Source organism: Meriones unguiculatus, chromosome 21 (assembly GCF_030254825.1).
Source record: "Meriones unguiculatus strain TT.TT164.6M chromosome 21, Bangor_MerUng_6.1, whole genome shotgun sequence".
Taxonomy (NCBI): domain Eukaryota; kingdom Metazoa; phylum Chordata; class Mammalia; order Rodentia; family Muridae; genus Meriones; species Meriones unguiculatus.
In genome coordinates, this window is record NC_083368.1 from 52,296,575 (window position 1) to 52,311,865 (window position 15,291).

Consider the following 15,291-nt stretch of genomic DNA (forward strand, 5'->3'; position numbering starts at 1 on the left):
ACATAAACTCATATTGATTCATATTTTATAGTACAAACCGTTACAAAATGCACTGTTATATATACACTTCTCATACTTAATTTTTAAAAAGTTACAATTCTGCAACTCCTTTGGTGTACAGGCTAATTCACAGCAGACCACACCTTGATTTTCCCACCCAAGCTCCTTACCTTAGTATCAAATCTGACACGTGTTTGCATTTAATTGTCACAGTGCTGTGTAAATGTTACAATAACAGTCCACCTTTATTTATTTATTTATTATTAGATACATTTTATTAACTCTGTATCCCATCTGTATCCCACTCCCTCACTCCCTCCCAAACCCTCCCTCCCTTCCTCATCTCCTGCCTGCCCCTTTCCAAGTCCACTGATAGGGGAGAACCTCCTCCCCTTTCATCTGACACTGTTTTATCAGGTATCTTCAGGACTGGCTGCAAAAAGTCCTCCTTTGTGGCCTAACAGGACTGCTCCTCCCTTGGGGAGTGGGGAGGTCAAAGAGCCAGTCATTGAGTTCCTGTCAGAAATAGTCCCTGTTCCCCTTACTATGGGAAACCAATTGGTTAACAGTCCAGCTTTAATCTTTAGTCACATCTTTCCTATATAGATGGAATATAAGAGCTTTCTCTGCAGCTCCTTTCTCTATTGTTGACAGGACATTAAGCTGGCCATTAAACACCTTTGAGTTATTTTTTTTTTCCAATGAATACGCTCTAACATAGGAGATACTCATGCTATGCCAGGCTTTGTCAGCAAAGTGACCAGTAAGCTTCAATTGGAATGCCTCTGCAGTTAGCTGCTGGACTCCTTTGGATAGTGATTTCTGCGTGGTCTAACACAGTTGGCGCAGTAGTCCACTGGCAAATTCCTGCTGTGAGGGTATGAGTAGGAGGAATCTAGGATGGGGGATTTGGCTGGAGAAAGTAGTTCCTTGAGATTGCTCTCTCACAGAGATGGAGACAGAGAGACAGAGCTTGGAATCAGGTGAGCAGCAGCACACCTAATGCATGTCTGCTGTGTCATGCAGGCCTCTAGTAGCAGAGCCAGCCAAACATGTTCCGACACATCTGAAAACAGGGGCCTGAAGAAGTCTTTCCTGATCTGATCTGTTTTCCTGAAGCGTTTGGCCGCAATGATGGGAAGACAACTAACACTAATTTCCCTGCTTTTATGTTTTATTTTCCATCCACACCTCGTACTGTGCCATCTGCTGACAGTCTCAACAGTTTTCATGTTCCCGTACATTGTATATTACCTTTGTCCTGCTCCTCCCTAGACAGGAAGTCAGACAGGTGAACAATCCGAGCGTAAGGCTCCATTTTCAGTTTAACTTCCTGAGAGTGCTCATAGAGATCAACTACTGCTTGGTAAGGTTCCATCAAGAACCTATCGGCACGCTGTTGTGATCTGACTACACACTCTGCCCACAGACTTATGTTTGCACTTTTGGTCTCCAGGTACTGGCTTTGTTTGGGAAAATTACCGAACCTTTAAAAGATAGAGCCTTAATAGAGGAGGTGTTGCTGGTAGCGCTTTGACGCTCTACAGCCTGGGCCAAGTCCTGTCCTCTTTATCTTGTTTCTATGTGAGAATGAAGTGTGATTAGCCAATTTCTTAGCTCCTGGGCTGGCTGCAGAGGCTTGCTGCCGGGCTGTCCCCGCCATGATGAGCTGTGTCTGGAATACAGACAGGGAACTGGAAATCAGAATTAATCCCTACCTTGCTTTTGGTCATACCATTTTATTCCAGCAGCAGAAGAGTAACTAATACACACACTCAAATTGTTTAATTTGAGAAGCATTTAATAAAAAGAATTCTCTATAAAACAGAGGGCACTGCTGAAATCAACAAAAGCAGAACATCTTAAATTTTCTTATAAAAATCAAAAGACTTTCAAGTGAAATCTGGAAAGCTGGAAGGAAAGGCAGGAAGTTGAAGGAGAGTTGTGCCATGTGGGAGGTAGATCTAAACCAAGACGCCATCTTAGAGAAACACAGCCATTACCAACGGACCAAGGAAGAAGCAGGATGATCTGGGAGATAATTAACCTAACCTCTAGTTATTGGGTCTCATATGTCTATTTCCTTCTGTTTACCTCTTGCCTCCCATTCCTAAGAGCCAACGCTCTAGCCAACTGCTAGAATCAAGGGCATTCGTACAATCCTTTACTTGACCTATCTGGCTCTTTCTCCCACAGCACCCTCCCAATTCTTCCCATAATTTCTCCTAAACTATGTTATGAAAACCTGGTTCTTTCCATCCCTGTGTAAACTTGCGTGTGTCTGTGATAAACTGTTCCCATTATATCAATGACCACACTGGTCCTATTCTAGTCTCAACTGAAATTGTTTTGTCAAAAAAGTTTTCAGGCTGTCTGGAATGTCAATTAAAAATGAAACAGCACTACAGAATTTTCTCCTAAATATTATTTCCTTAAGGACAATTGATAAGTGTCACACTGTAAGGAAGTCTGTAAGGAAGGAAGGAAGCACTGTAGATATTACATATGTGTTGCTGAAATATCAAATGTTTATATGGAGTCATCATTTATAATGAATTTGCTAATCATTAGACTTGAAAGGAAAACATCATTTATATAGGAATAGACTAAACTATGTGTTTTCTATAATTCTATGATGTAAGTGAAATATTTCTAATTGAATGATATCCTCACTTTCAGGTTCTTTTTTTTCCTCCCAGTGTTTTCTAATTTGCCTCCCATATCTGTTCAACCAGTATCTCCCCTGCCCTTTCCCCTAAAGCCACATGAATTTTGCTTCTCTGCTTCTTTTCTTTTGAGTCTTTCTAACTGGAGAAGGCAACTGTAGCAAAGTGTGAAACTAAGGATTTGTTTTCTGGTTCTTGAGGTCATCTTAGGTTGGGTGTTGCTTTGCAGTCTGGCTGCTAGTCCCTTCAGTGATTTCCTTATTTCCTTTTCATTCTCTCTGGGCTCCCTGACTTCTTCCTCCACAAGGGTACTGGAGACTGTGGGGTACATTCAGCAGAGCTCATCTGACCCTGGGTTCCTGGGCTGTTCCTTTTGTTTCCCAACATCATGTGTGTTTTAGAACAGGGTCCTTTGTAAATAGGCTTAAATCATGCAATTTCAAGTGTGCCACCTTTGGATACGTCATCATTCATTAGAACATATTCCAGATAGGTATGGCGTCCAGGTTATTGATTAGTTTATTGAGAAGTAGTGGACAGTGGATTTGATGAAATCCGTGCTTCTTACAGAACCTCAACATTTCCCCACAGAAATTACCCATCATAAAAGCATTCCCGCTGTTTGCCTTGTTTTGTGGCATACAATGCAGATTTTCATGTTTGTTTGTTTTCAGTTGACTTTCTTGGATTATCCAGTTAAAAGTTAAAAGTAGACAATAAAAGTGAAAAAAAATCTTATGTCTTTGCTTATATCAAATTCAGGCTTATGTATAGAGGATGATTACACTCAAAGTGTATTAAATAAATTACATTCATGGAACATTATAATGGCCAAGGTTTTGTTTGCCTGTTGTATTTTGATTATAAAGCATTTATTTTCCCTTAAGTTAACATGAAAACAGACTAAATAAAATGTTCTTTTTAACCATTAATCTTAGTAACAAAATTACAGGTTAATTTAACACTAGCCACCAAAAAATGGTTCGTGTATACATATTTGTTTCTATTCATATAGCTTAAAATACAATGAATGAAACAGATAATACCAACAGAAATACAAAGGTGGTTTTCCACTGTCCATAACCTCTGCAGTGCTCTTTTAGTAGAGAACAAAAGGGCTCATCATCAAATGATGTTCCTGGGTCTACTCCTGTTGAGGCCCATGGGCTTCTATGATTTTGGGTGGCTTCACTGTGAAGTATTTACTTCTGATCTCCTCTATTTCCTCATCCTCCTGTAAAAGGGCAGCCAGCACTGGAACCTGAGAAAAATAGTTTTTAGCCAGGATATGTTTGTGCTTGATCTTGTGATGAAAGACGTGTCCATATCCCTGCAAATAAAAGAAAGTAAAGTTCTATGAAAATCCACACATGTATGTTTTGACAGATGAAACATGATCGTGTCACAGTAGCTCTGCTTATCCTTCTCACTTTAAGGTTTCTCATCTTTCAGAGCTTAGTTCCTGTGGTGTGTCCATGACAAGACTACCAGGAATGTGTGTGTGTGTGTGTGTGTGTGTGTGTGTGTATCTTTGTCTCTCTGTATGTCTTTTTCTCTGTCTCTGTCTGTCTCTATTTCTTTCTCTCTCCCCCCTGCTAAGTCCAAACTATTGTTATTCATTCTATATTCCTTCTCCCCTCCATTTGTATTTACAGTTGTTACCTGATATGGGGTAGGATGTACCCAGGTCTCTGTATTTTATTCCAGTGGCATATAACAAGCAACAAGTTTATGTCTGTATGCTTATATGTACATACATACATACATATATACATTTGGACAAAGCTTACAGGAATGATGATTTCTTAGACTCATATATTTAAGACAGCTGCCACCACCTGCTTTGGAGCTCTAAGGAGTCTGAGAGACACCCATGGCGTCTCTGAAGGGGGATGCAGTGGCAGAAGAGGAGTCTACAGGGCCCTGCAATAGCTCCAACGCAAGTCTTGTGGGAAGATGCTTTTAAATAGCAGACTCTGGGGAGATGGCTCAGAGGTTAAGAGCTCTGGCTGTTCTCCCAGAGGTCCTGAGTTCAATTCCCAGCACCGACATGGTGGCTCACAACCATCTATAGTGAGATCTAGTGTCCTCTTCTGATGCAGGTGAACACGCAGACAGAACACTGTATACATAATAAATAACTAATTTTTTTTAAGTGGATTCGCAAAACTGGAAGAAAAGATGGCAGAACAGAGCTACCTGTGTGTGGTAGAAAATGATGAATCCATACCCTTCTCCCTACATCTCTGCCAGCAGACTACAGACATAAAGGCCTGATGAGCCTTCGGTCTGCTTGCACCGCCAGCAGGATGTAAAAGAGCCTGGAACTCTGGAACTCGGTGGAAAGGTGTCAGGCTTGCCCTCCTGGAAGGGTGGGGCAGCATTACTGCCTTCAGCCTACCTGCACAAAAGTCAAGCCCAGCGAGCCTCGGGGCTGCTGAAATCAAGGGCAGGGAGGTGAGTGGAAGCCAGGAGCTTACACAGAACTTGCCACGAACACACATGTGGACACACACACACACACACACTGCTTAGCTGCAACAGCACTTTGATTCTGGGCAACTGCAAAGTATCTGAGATAGGCCCTGGACAATGGGTCAGTATTTATGTTGCTTCAGAAACCTTGAGCCAGACCAACAACTCATGGTAATGAATATTTTCATGTAAAGCTGTTTGGGAAAAAAAAAAAAAAAAATAGTGTGATAGACTGCAGTTTCCAATGCTTCTCAAGGAATGGCTATGCAATGGCGAGGTGGGAAAGATAGAGAAACATCGGTGAGTGAGCAGTGGAGGGCAGTGAAACTGGAGACATGATGGCTGTGACAGGCTGATGCGGTGGATGGGGAAACGCGTCCTTGCTGGCTAGGGAAGACAGGGTGGTGTACAGCAACCTTGAGCTTTCACAGACTGAGCCCTCCAACACACTGCCCAGCCACCCAATTGCCATGGTTCTGAGCAACAGCAGAAGTCTGAGGTGAAGAACGGTTCATTTCCTGGACCCCCTCTGTGGCCCGCCATATTGGTACCCATGATGTGCTGCCCTAGGCCTACATGAGGCTAGAGGTGCCTGTGGATATTCGGCCCTACAGAAGCCGGGCCGTTTGATCTCCATGGCCACCAACAGCCACACGCTCTTTCTTTTCCTCAGGGCTTTCTTTGACTTTCCTCTTTGGCCTTATAAAGGATCTACAGTGGGGAATGTCTTGCTTTCAAAAAAGTAAATTTAAAAAGAGACACAGGTAGGAGCACTGTGATTTGGGTGAACAGATGTCTGAGTTAGAACATTAACAAGAATAGCTGATATTTATTAATTTAGCCAGAACTTACTTTGAATGTGCCAAATACTGTGGAAAGTGCTTGGAAGAATTTAAAAACAAACACACAAACAGAAATGGAATGAACATAATTTTTCATTGTTTCAGTTGCATTTGGGTTCAATACAAATAGAGAGTGAGTAAATACATCATGACTTAATAAAACTGGGGTTTAGTTTCTTATGTAACAAGCAGGCCAGGGATAGCAGTTCCCAGCTAGGGTGGTGTCTTCATAACGTTCTCAAGTCCTTTAGACTTTCCCTCAGCTTCCCCCACCTTCTGGCTTCCTCCCTCATACTTAGGGATTGACAGGGACAAGATGGAAAATTAAACTCTGTGTCATATCTACTGCCCAGTTCTGGCAAACGTATGAAGGTGCTTCCTACATGGCTCTTTCCTCAGCTACACCCCCAGCAGAAGCCGTCAGCTGTAGAAAGCTACACTTCAGCATCCTTATCACAGTTTTTAAGAGTTCTCTTTGATGGCTTTGTGTCTAAGCTGTCGCTTTTTGGAGGTGGGATGGGGTAAGGGTACAGGTTGTCACAGAAACCTTCTGTATCTCTCTTTCTCAACTGTGTGTCTGCAGTTATTGATAACACTGCAGCAGTAGCTTCCTTGCTCTTTACAGTCAGCAGGAGCATGGATCACGGACTTCCACATGGCCTGTGGTGTCAGCACATGTCATGGACCTCAGCTTGGTCTTTGATGGCAGTACAGTATAAGCCAAGTATATCAACATGGCCTCAGGGAGTGCCACAGACAACAGCGATTTACATAGCCCTTGTGATAAGGGCATCATGGCCCCTGACTGTAGTAGGACCACAGACCAAGAGATGGCTCTCAGGGCAACATGGACTACAGACACCATCATGGCTTCAGGTGGTGGCATAGACCACAAAAATGAAAGCATGCAGTAGGAATAGCCTGGATCACAATAGTTTTAATTCTTTTATTTATTATAATTTATTCACTTTATATTCTATCTGTAGCCCCTCCCTTGTCCCCTCCCAATGTTGCCCTTCCTCCCTCTTCTCCTCCCTTGTCCCTCCCTTAGTCCACTGATAGGGGAGATCATCCTCCTCTTCTCTCTGACCCTAGCCTATCAAATCTCACCAGGACGGGCTGCATTGTCCTCCTCTGTGAACTGGTAAGGCAGTTCCCCCTTAGGGGGAGTTGATCAAAAAGCCTGTCACTGAGTTCATGTCAGAGATAGCCCCTGTTCCCCTTACTAGGGTATGCCCTTGGACACTGAGCTGCCACAGGCTACATCTGTGCAGGGATTCTAGGTTGTCTCCATGAACGGTCCATGGTTGGAGTATCAGTCTCAGAAAAGACCCCTGTGCTCAGATATTTTGGTTCTGTTGCTCTCCTTGTGGAGCTCCTGTCCACTCCAGGTCGTTCATCTCCCCCTTCTTTCATAAGATTCCCTGCACTCTGCCCAAAGTTTGGCTATGATTCTCAGCATCTTCTTTAAAACCCTGCTGGGTAGAGTCTTTCCGAGGCTCTCTGTGATAGGCTCCTGGTCTGTTCCCTGTTTTCTCCATCTTCTGATGTCTATCTCATTTGCCTTTCCAAAAGAGGATTGAGCATCAGACCCAGGGTCCTTCTTCTTGATTAGCTTCCTTAGGTGTACAGATTTTAGTATGATTATCCTATATTATATGTCTAATATCCACTTATAAGTGAGTATATACCATATGTGTCTTTCTTCTGGGATAACTCACTCAGGAAGATTTTTTTCTAGATCCCACTATTTCCCTACAAATTTCATTATTTCTTTGTTATTAATTGCTGAGTAGTATTCCATCATGTAAATGTACCACAATTTCTGTATCCATTCCTCAACTGAGGGACATCTGGGCTGTTTCCAGATTCTGGCTATTACAAATAAAGCTGCTACAAATATGGTTGAGCAAATGTCCTTGTTGTATACTTAAGCATCTTTTAGATATATGCCTAGCAGTGGCATAGCTAGATCTTGAGATAGAAGCAATCCTATTTGTCAGAGAAAGTGCCAGATTGATTTCCAAAGTGGTTGCACAAGTTTACATTCCCACCAGCAATGGAGGAGGGTTTCCCTTTCTCCACAACCTCTCCAGCATGTACTGTCACTTGAGTTTTTGATCTTAGCCATTCTGATGGGTGTAAGATGAAATCTCAGGGTGCTTTTGATCTGCATTTCCCTGATGACCAAGGATGTTGAGCATTTCTTTAAGTGTTTCTCTGCCATTCGAAATTCCACTATTGAAAATTCTGTTTAGTTCCGTACACCATTTTTTTAATTGGATTACTTGATTTGTTGCTGTTTAACTTCTTGAGTTCTTCATATATTATATTAAATATTTGAATGGCTACTCCTGCTTGCTTCTTGGGTCCATTTGCTCGTAGAACCGTTTTCCAGCCCTTTACTCTCAAGTAATATCTATCTTTGTGACTTAGGTGTATTTCTTGTATGCAACAGATTGTTGGGTCTTGTTTATACATCCATTCTGTTAGTCCGTATCTTTTTATTGGAGAGTTGTGTCCATTGATGTTGAGAGAGATTAATGGTCCATCGCTCTTAGATCCTTTGATTTTGATGTTGGTTGTCGTAGTGTGTTTGTGTGCTTGGCTACTTTTAGTTTTGGTCTAGTGAGGCTATTTATTTCTTGTGTTTTCCTGAATGTAGTTAGCTTTCTTGTGTAGTATTTTTCCTTCTAGTATCTTCTGTTATGCTAGATTTGAGGGTGGGTATTGTTTAAATTTTTTTTTGTCATTGAATATCTTGTTTTCTCTATCTATGATGATTGAGAGTTTTGCTGGGTATAGTAGGCTGGGCTGACATCTGTGTTCTCTTAGGGTCTGCATGATATCCATCCAGGCCCTTCAGGCTTTCACAGTCTCTGTTGAGAAATCAGGTATGATTCTGATAGATTTGCTATTATATGTTACTTGGCCTTTTTCCCTTGCAGCTTTTAGTATTTTTTTCTTTGTTCTGTATATTTACTGTTTTGATTATTATGTGGTAGGAGGATTTTCTTTTCTGGTCTAATTTATTAGGCATTCTGTAGGCTTCTTGTATGCTTATAGGCCTCTCCTTTAAATTGGGGAAATTTTCTTCTATGGTTTTGTTGAAAATATTTTCTAGACCTTGTAGATGGGAATCTTCTTTTTCCTCTATTCCTATTCTTTGAAGGTTTTGTCTTTTCATGTTTTCTTCAATTTCTTGGATGGTTTGTGTCAGTAATTTCTTAGATTTAACATTTTTCTGTGAAGGATACATCAATTTCTTCCATTGTATCTTCCACACCTAAGATTCTGTCTTCCATCTCTTATAGTCTTTGGTTATGCTTACCTCTGTAGTTCCTGTTTTCTTCCCTAAGTTCTTCCTCTCCATAATTTCCTCTGTTTCTGTTTTCTTTAATTTTTCCAATTCTATCTTCAGACCTTCAACCATTTTGTTGATTTCCTTCACCTGTCTGACTGTATTTTCCTGCTTTTCCTTCATTTCCTTCAGCTGTTTGAACATTCCTCTGTTTCTTTTATTTCTCTCAGTGATTTAAGTATTTCTTCTCTAAAAGCCACAAATGGTTTGGCTGCATCTTCCCATATTTCTTTATGGATGGCCATAATCCGTTTGTCTTCAGCTTCCTCCATTTCTTTATGGATGGCCATAATCTATTTGACTTTATCTTCCTCTAATTCTTTATGCATTTTATTTGTTTCCTCTATTATCCTCTTCATCAGCATAGATGTACAGTCATCTTTTTTAATTTCACTTATGATAGGGTGTCAGGGGCTACTTGCTCCTGGATAACTGGGTTCTGGAGATGCCATATTGCTTTGCCTTTTGTTAGTTGTGCTTTTACGCTGGCCTTTATCCATCTAGCTGTCTCAGATGTTGGCTGTTAGTTTCTGATGCCTGCTGGAATCCTGGGGTGGGGAGAATCCTCTTAGCAGGAAGATGGTTGTTCCTGAAGCTTCCTCAGCTTTTTGGGTATGGTCACCAAGCGGCCAGTGTTTCTCAGGATTTGCCACAGCTCACCTCAGGTGTATGGACCTGTGTGGTAATTGTGGTTGTTGGTAGTCAGGGGGGCTCTCCTCTCACCAGAAGAAGCATTAGAGACAGCAGCCCTGCCGCTGGGTTTCTTGCTCTGAATTTAGTGAGCTGCTGCTCCTGCTCTTACACTGTATTTGCTGGGTACAGCCTTCTTGAAGAACCATGGAGCCCTGTAGTTCTGTCCGTTTAGGTAGGAAGACAGGTTGTGCCTTGGAGCAGTGTCTGAGGCCTGATCCCATGGTTCCCAGGCTTCTGTAGGTCTGAGATTGGAGCTCTGCGCCCAAGTCTCCGAGCAGTAATCAGTGGCAGGTGAGTGCTGCTTTCCTGGGTGTGGCAGGGGGCTAGAGCCCAGAGCCTGAGGGAACCCAGAGATTTTTCCGGGGATTAGCTGGGTGACCAGAGAATAGACTCGATTGCTTCCCACACCGTGAGGTTTCCTTTCACCTGGGAAACACAATCGCTGGTGTTTTAGAGCCCAGAGTTTGGTCTGATGGTTGTTATGAAGTCACTGCTGTCTTGTGTCCATTCGGTGCTGCCATCTTGGATCCCCTCTCACAATTCTTTCATAGGCACAGGTATTCCCCAAGATGACTAAAGCCTTTTAGTGGACTATTTGTTTCCCAAACCTAGGGAGCGACAGCATCATCTCTTTGCTATAGGTGAGAAAACTAGAGCATTAAAGCCTTAGGAAATGTGCTCAATCCTACTTCAGAAGGTCAATGCAATTTTCACTCTTTTTGCTATTTGCACATATTTTAGTCAATCTTCTAAACTGTTATAATATAAAATAAGTCTTTCTGTCCCACAGGTTGATGGTGGCAAAGACAGGAAAGGAACTGGACATGGTAAATGATTTTAGGGAATCCCTGCATGGATGAGAGCTTAAACAGCCTCACTCAGCCCCAAAAAGAACTCTTTCTCCTCTGCCAAAGAATTGAGATCATTGTTGTGGAGGTGGTGGTTGTCTTTGTTCCTTTGCTCTGTTTGTTGTTGCTTCCAGGGGAAATGGGTGTCTCTGAGCTTTAAGACAGTTCTGGAAATGCTTTGATTTACTGCAAAAACTTGAACTTTTCAAACCAGAGTGGACAGGGAGGCTTACCAGACATCATGGACTGGAGTACACAGAGAGAGGCAAAGGTCTGGAGTGACAGCAACAGCCTCTACTCAGCTTGCAGAAACTCAGGACTGGTGCCCTGAGGCTGGAAACACGTGTGAATGGAACATTTAATTTGAGAGTGCAGCGATTTGATTAGGTACACAAAGGAGCTGTGTGGATTAATTGAAGAAGAACTGGAATATCAGCTTTGGGAATGAACTTCAATTTCATTGTGGGTCCTAGATGAAATGATATTGCCAGTATTGGCTGTGTTTCCAATGATTAAATATTTATGAAGCAGCTTAGTTTACTAAATATAACATTTAACATAGCTTCAATTTCTTTCTGCCCTTTCTTTCAATCCCTAGAGCGAATGTTTTCATAGCCTGGCCTCTTAGAACTCAAAAATTATTGGAAAAGGCTAAAATTGTAACTAGTTTGCTCCCCTTATATCATTCCCTCAACTTTCCTTTTAAAAACCAAGCAAACAAACACCACAGCATCTTGGGACAGCACTGTTCAAAATGGCTGCATTTGATCTCATTGCTTTATTCTCCTTTGGGTGCATCCTGCATGGAATTAAAAATATAGCACTATAATAAATTGAGAGAGAATCGGGCCGCTCTTGGGATCCTGCACTTGCTGGGTAAATGGAGATGTTCAGGAATGCTTCACGGGGCCCCTCAAATTTATTCATTAAAACCCTTTACAGATTGCATTTTGTAAGTTCCTGAAAGTGAGCAGTAAAGTTTTGCAGTTCTTTCTCCACTCCTAGTTAGGTGGAAGCAAATGGAAGAATGGAATCTTGTCAGTCAGTTGGATCACAAATTTGTGATTAGAATTTAATAATGGAGCACTTTTTTTAGGCAGACTCCTGCTGATAGATCAAAGGATAAACTCTGGGTTCCGTAATATTTACATACTGATAATAAGCATTATTCATTATACGGATACTTATTTTTGGCTTCGCATTTTTAAATTAACATGCTAAGTTTCATCCTGGCATCTTCACACAAGCGTGTCATCCACTTTGCTAATGTTCACCCCCATCTCCTCTCCTCTTCTCTTGCCACTGCTGACTCCTCCCCTTCCCCCAATGTCATTCCTCTTCAACTTGTATGTGATTTTTGTTTTCAAATGCTAGACTTCATGTGTACGAGAGAACATGTGCTATTCATCTTTTCAAGTCTGAGTTACCTTAACAGTATGATATGACACATGCAACACAAACATATGTGTATGTATCCATCAGTTGATTGGACCTGGGTTAATTCCACGTCTTGTCTATGGTGAATATTGCCATTTAAAAATTGTGTGCAGGACTCTCCGTGGTATTCAGACTTGGATCCCATCAGACATACACTTGGAACTGTCATAGCTGCACCATATGGTATTACTAGTACTAGCATTTTGAGGAACTGATTTCCATAGTGGACATAGCCATTAACATTCCACCAGATGTCCCCCCCCATCCTTGTTGAAATTTACTCAAACACTTATCAAACTCCTGGTCTTCAACAGGCATTAGAGTAGGTGCTAAAGGGAGGGAAATACTTGAGTGAACCAAAGTCCTTCCCAGACCTCGCTGTGAAATGAATGTGCTTGAACTAGATAGAAGAGGGTGGAATGATGCCACATGCTTATATATTCAAATCTCTCATGTTTATCCAAATGTAGCTTAACTTCCTTTTTAATTTCGAGTCTGTAATACACACCACTCACATATTTTGCTATTGTCATTCTTATATCTTGTTTCAATAGAAACACTTCAAACAGTCATGGGTATATATATTAAAGGGCACTCAAAATGCCTGTTATACGACTGTCTACAGATTGAGAAAGGATCTTCACCAACCCTGTATCTGACAGAGGACGAATATCCAGTATATATAAAGAACTAAAGAAGTTAAACAACAACAAATCAAGTAATCCAATTTAAAAAATGGAGTACAGAGCTAAACAGAGAATTCTCAATAGAGGAATATCGAATGGCAGAGAAACACTTAAAGAAATGTTCAATGTCCTTAGTCATCAGGGAATGCAAATCAAAATGACCCTAAGATTTCACCTTAGACCCATCAGAATGGCTAAGATCAAAAACTCAAGAGACAACACATGCTGGAGAGGTTGTGGAGAAAGATGAACCCTCCTCCACTGCTGGTGGGAATGTAAACTTGTACAACCACTCTGGAAATCAATCTGGCACATTCTCAGACAACTAAGAATAAAGCTTTCTCAAGATCCAGCCATACCATTCCTAGGCATTTACCCAAAAGAGGCTCAAGTACACAATAAGGACATTTGCTCAACCATGTTTGTAGCAGCCTTATTTGTAATAGCCAGAAGCTGGAAACAGCCCAGATGCCCCTCAGTGGAGGAATGGATGCAGAAATTGTGGTACATCTACACAATGGAATATTACTCAGCAATAAAAAAAAAAAAAACGAGGAAATCATGAAATTTGCAGGTAAATGGTGGAATCTGAAAAAGATCATCTTGAGTGAGCTATCCCAGAAGCAGAAAGATGCACACGGTATATACTTACTCATATAGACACATAATATACTAAAATCTGTACACCTAAAGAAACTAATCAAGAGGGAGGACTCTTGCTAAAATGCTCAAATTAAAACAAAAAAACAAAAATGCTCAAATTCCTATCCAGAAAGGCAAAGAGGATAGACATCAGAAAAGAGGGAACAAGTCAGGAGCCTGACACAGAGGACCTCTGAAAGGCTCTGCCCTGCAGACTATCAAAGCAGATGCTGAGACTTATGGGCAACCTTTGGGCAGAGTGCAGGGAATCTTAGGAAAGAAGTGGGAAACAGTAAGATCTGGAGAGGATAGGAACTCCACAAGGAGAGCAACAGAACCAAAACATCTGAGCTGAGCACAGGGGTCTTTCCTGAGACTGATACTTCAACCAAGGACTATGCATGGAGATAACCTAAGACCCCTGCACAGATGTAGCCCATGGCAGTTCAGTATCCAAGTGGGTTCCATAGTAACAGGAACAGGGACTGTCTCTGACATGAACCGATTGGCCTGCTCTTTGATCACCTCCCCCTGAGGGGGAAGCAGCATTACCAGGCCACAGAAGAAGACACTGCAGCCACTCCTGATGAGACCTAATTGACTAGGATCAGAAGGAAGGAAAAGAAGACCTCCCCTATCAGTGGACTTGGGGAAGGGCATGCGTGCAGAGGGTGGAGGAAGGGAGGGATTGGGATGGGAGGAGGGAGGGAACCACAGGGGGAATACGAAGTGAATAAAGTGTAATTAATAAAGAATTTTAAAAAGATGTTAAAAAGCCTGTTATAACCTAATTGCATAAATTAAGACCTCACAGTCCAGTGTCTTACCTGTTCAATACTCTCTAGCCTGAGATGAGCTTTGGCTTCATCCTTAGTGAGGAGAATGCAGTTCCAGGGGGACCACTCCACGTTCTTATCCCACCTGACCAGGACCAGGTCATTGAGGTCATCCCAGGCACTGAGGATGGACTGGGATGCCCAGATATTCTCTGTCAAGTACTTAATATCCTGAAGCTACATATCAAAAGAAGGTCAAACAGTACTTTTAATTTCTGATCAGAAATGTTTGTTTAAACATCATCATATTAACTAGAAAAATAATTAAATTATGATGAATGAATTTTTAATGGGGAGCAACATTCCCTTCTTGTGCCGCAGCCCAAACTTTGTCATCCTTCAACATCACCCATATGAAATCTGCTATCAGACACCTTGCTCCCGACTGTGACTGCCAGTCTCTTATGGCTAGGATGCTTTATCATCCTTACTGTCATTCTTTTTAAACATCTGCCTTCTTTTCTAGGATGTGCTGTCTGATTCACCAGTGAATCTTCAGAGGATAATACAGAACTTAAATACCAAGAATACATCTCTTCATGAAACTCAGAAACGCAATTGCCATCTGCTTTAGGAAATCCTATGTAATATTTCCCATACAAACCTATGTTCAAATGCATTGAACATTATGTCAATACAGCTCCTTCTGTAAAACTCCTTAGAAGACAGCCTCTCTGACAGATACATTTCAGGCGCACAGCTGATTTGTCTGCATGTATGGTCTGTGCAATGTCCACAGAGGCCAGAAGATGGCATCAGAGCCATTGGGACAGGAGTTAAGAGACTTGTGTGTTGGCATCTGGGT

At 41.7% G+C, this 15,291-nt stretch overlaps 1 protein-coding gene across 1 annotated transcript in view; it reads right to left on the reverse strand.

Annotated features, from left to right (window-relative positions):
• Nucleotides 1-1,835: 1,835 nt before the first annotated feature.
• Nucleotides 1,836-15,291, reverse strand: part of Iqub (IQ motif and ubiquitin domain containing) — a 57,289-nt gene continuing 43,833 nt past the window's right edge. Inside the window, exons 12-13 of the mRNA XM_021638772.2 lie at nucleotides 14,478-14,663; nucleotides 1,836-3,996 (exon numbers count right to left, since the gene is read on the reverse strand). Coding sequence (XP_021494447.1) covers nucleotides 3,811-3,996; nucleotides 14,478-14,663 — 372 coding nt within the window. The 3' untranslated portion in view covers nucleotides 1,836-3,810. The remainder of the gene's footprint in view (nucleotides 3,997-14,477; nucleotides 14,664-15,291) is intronic.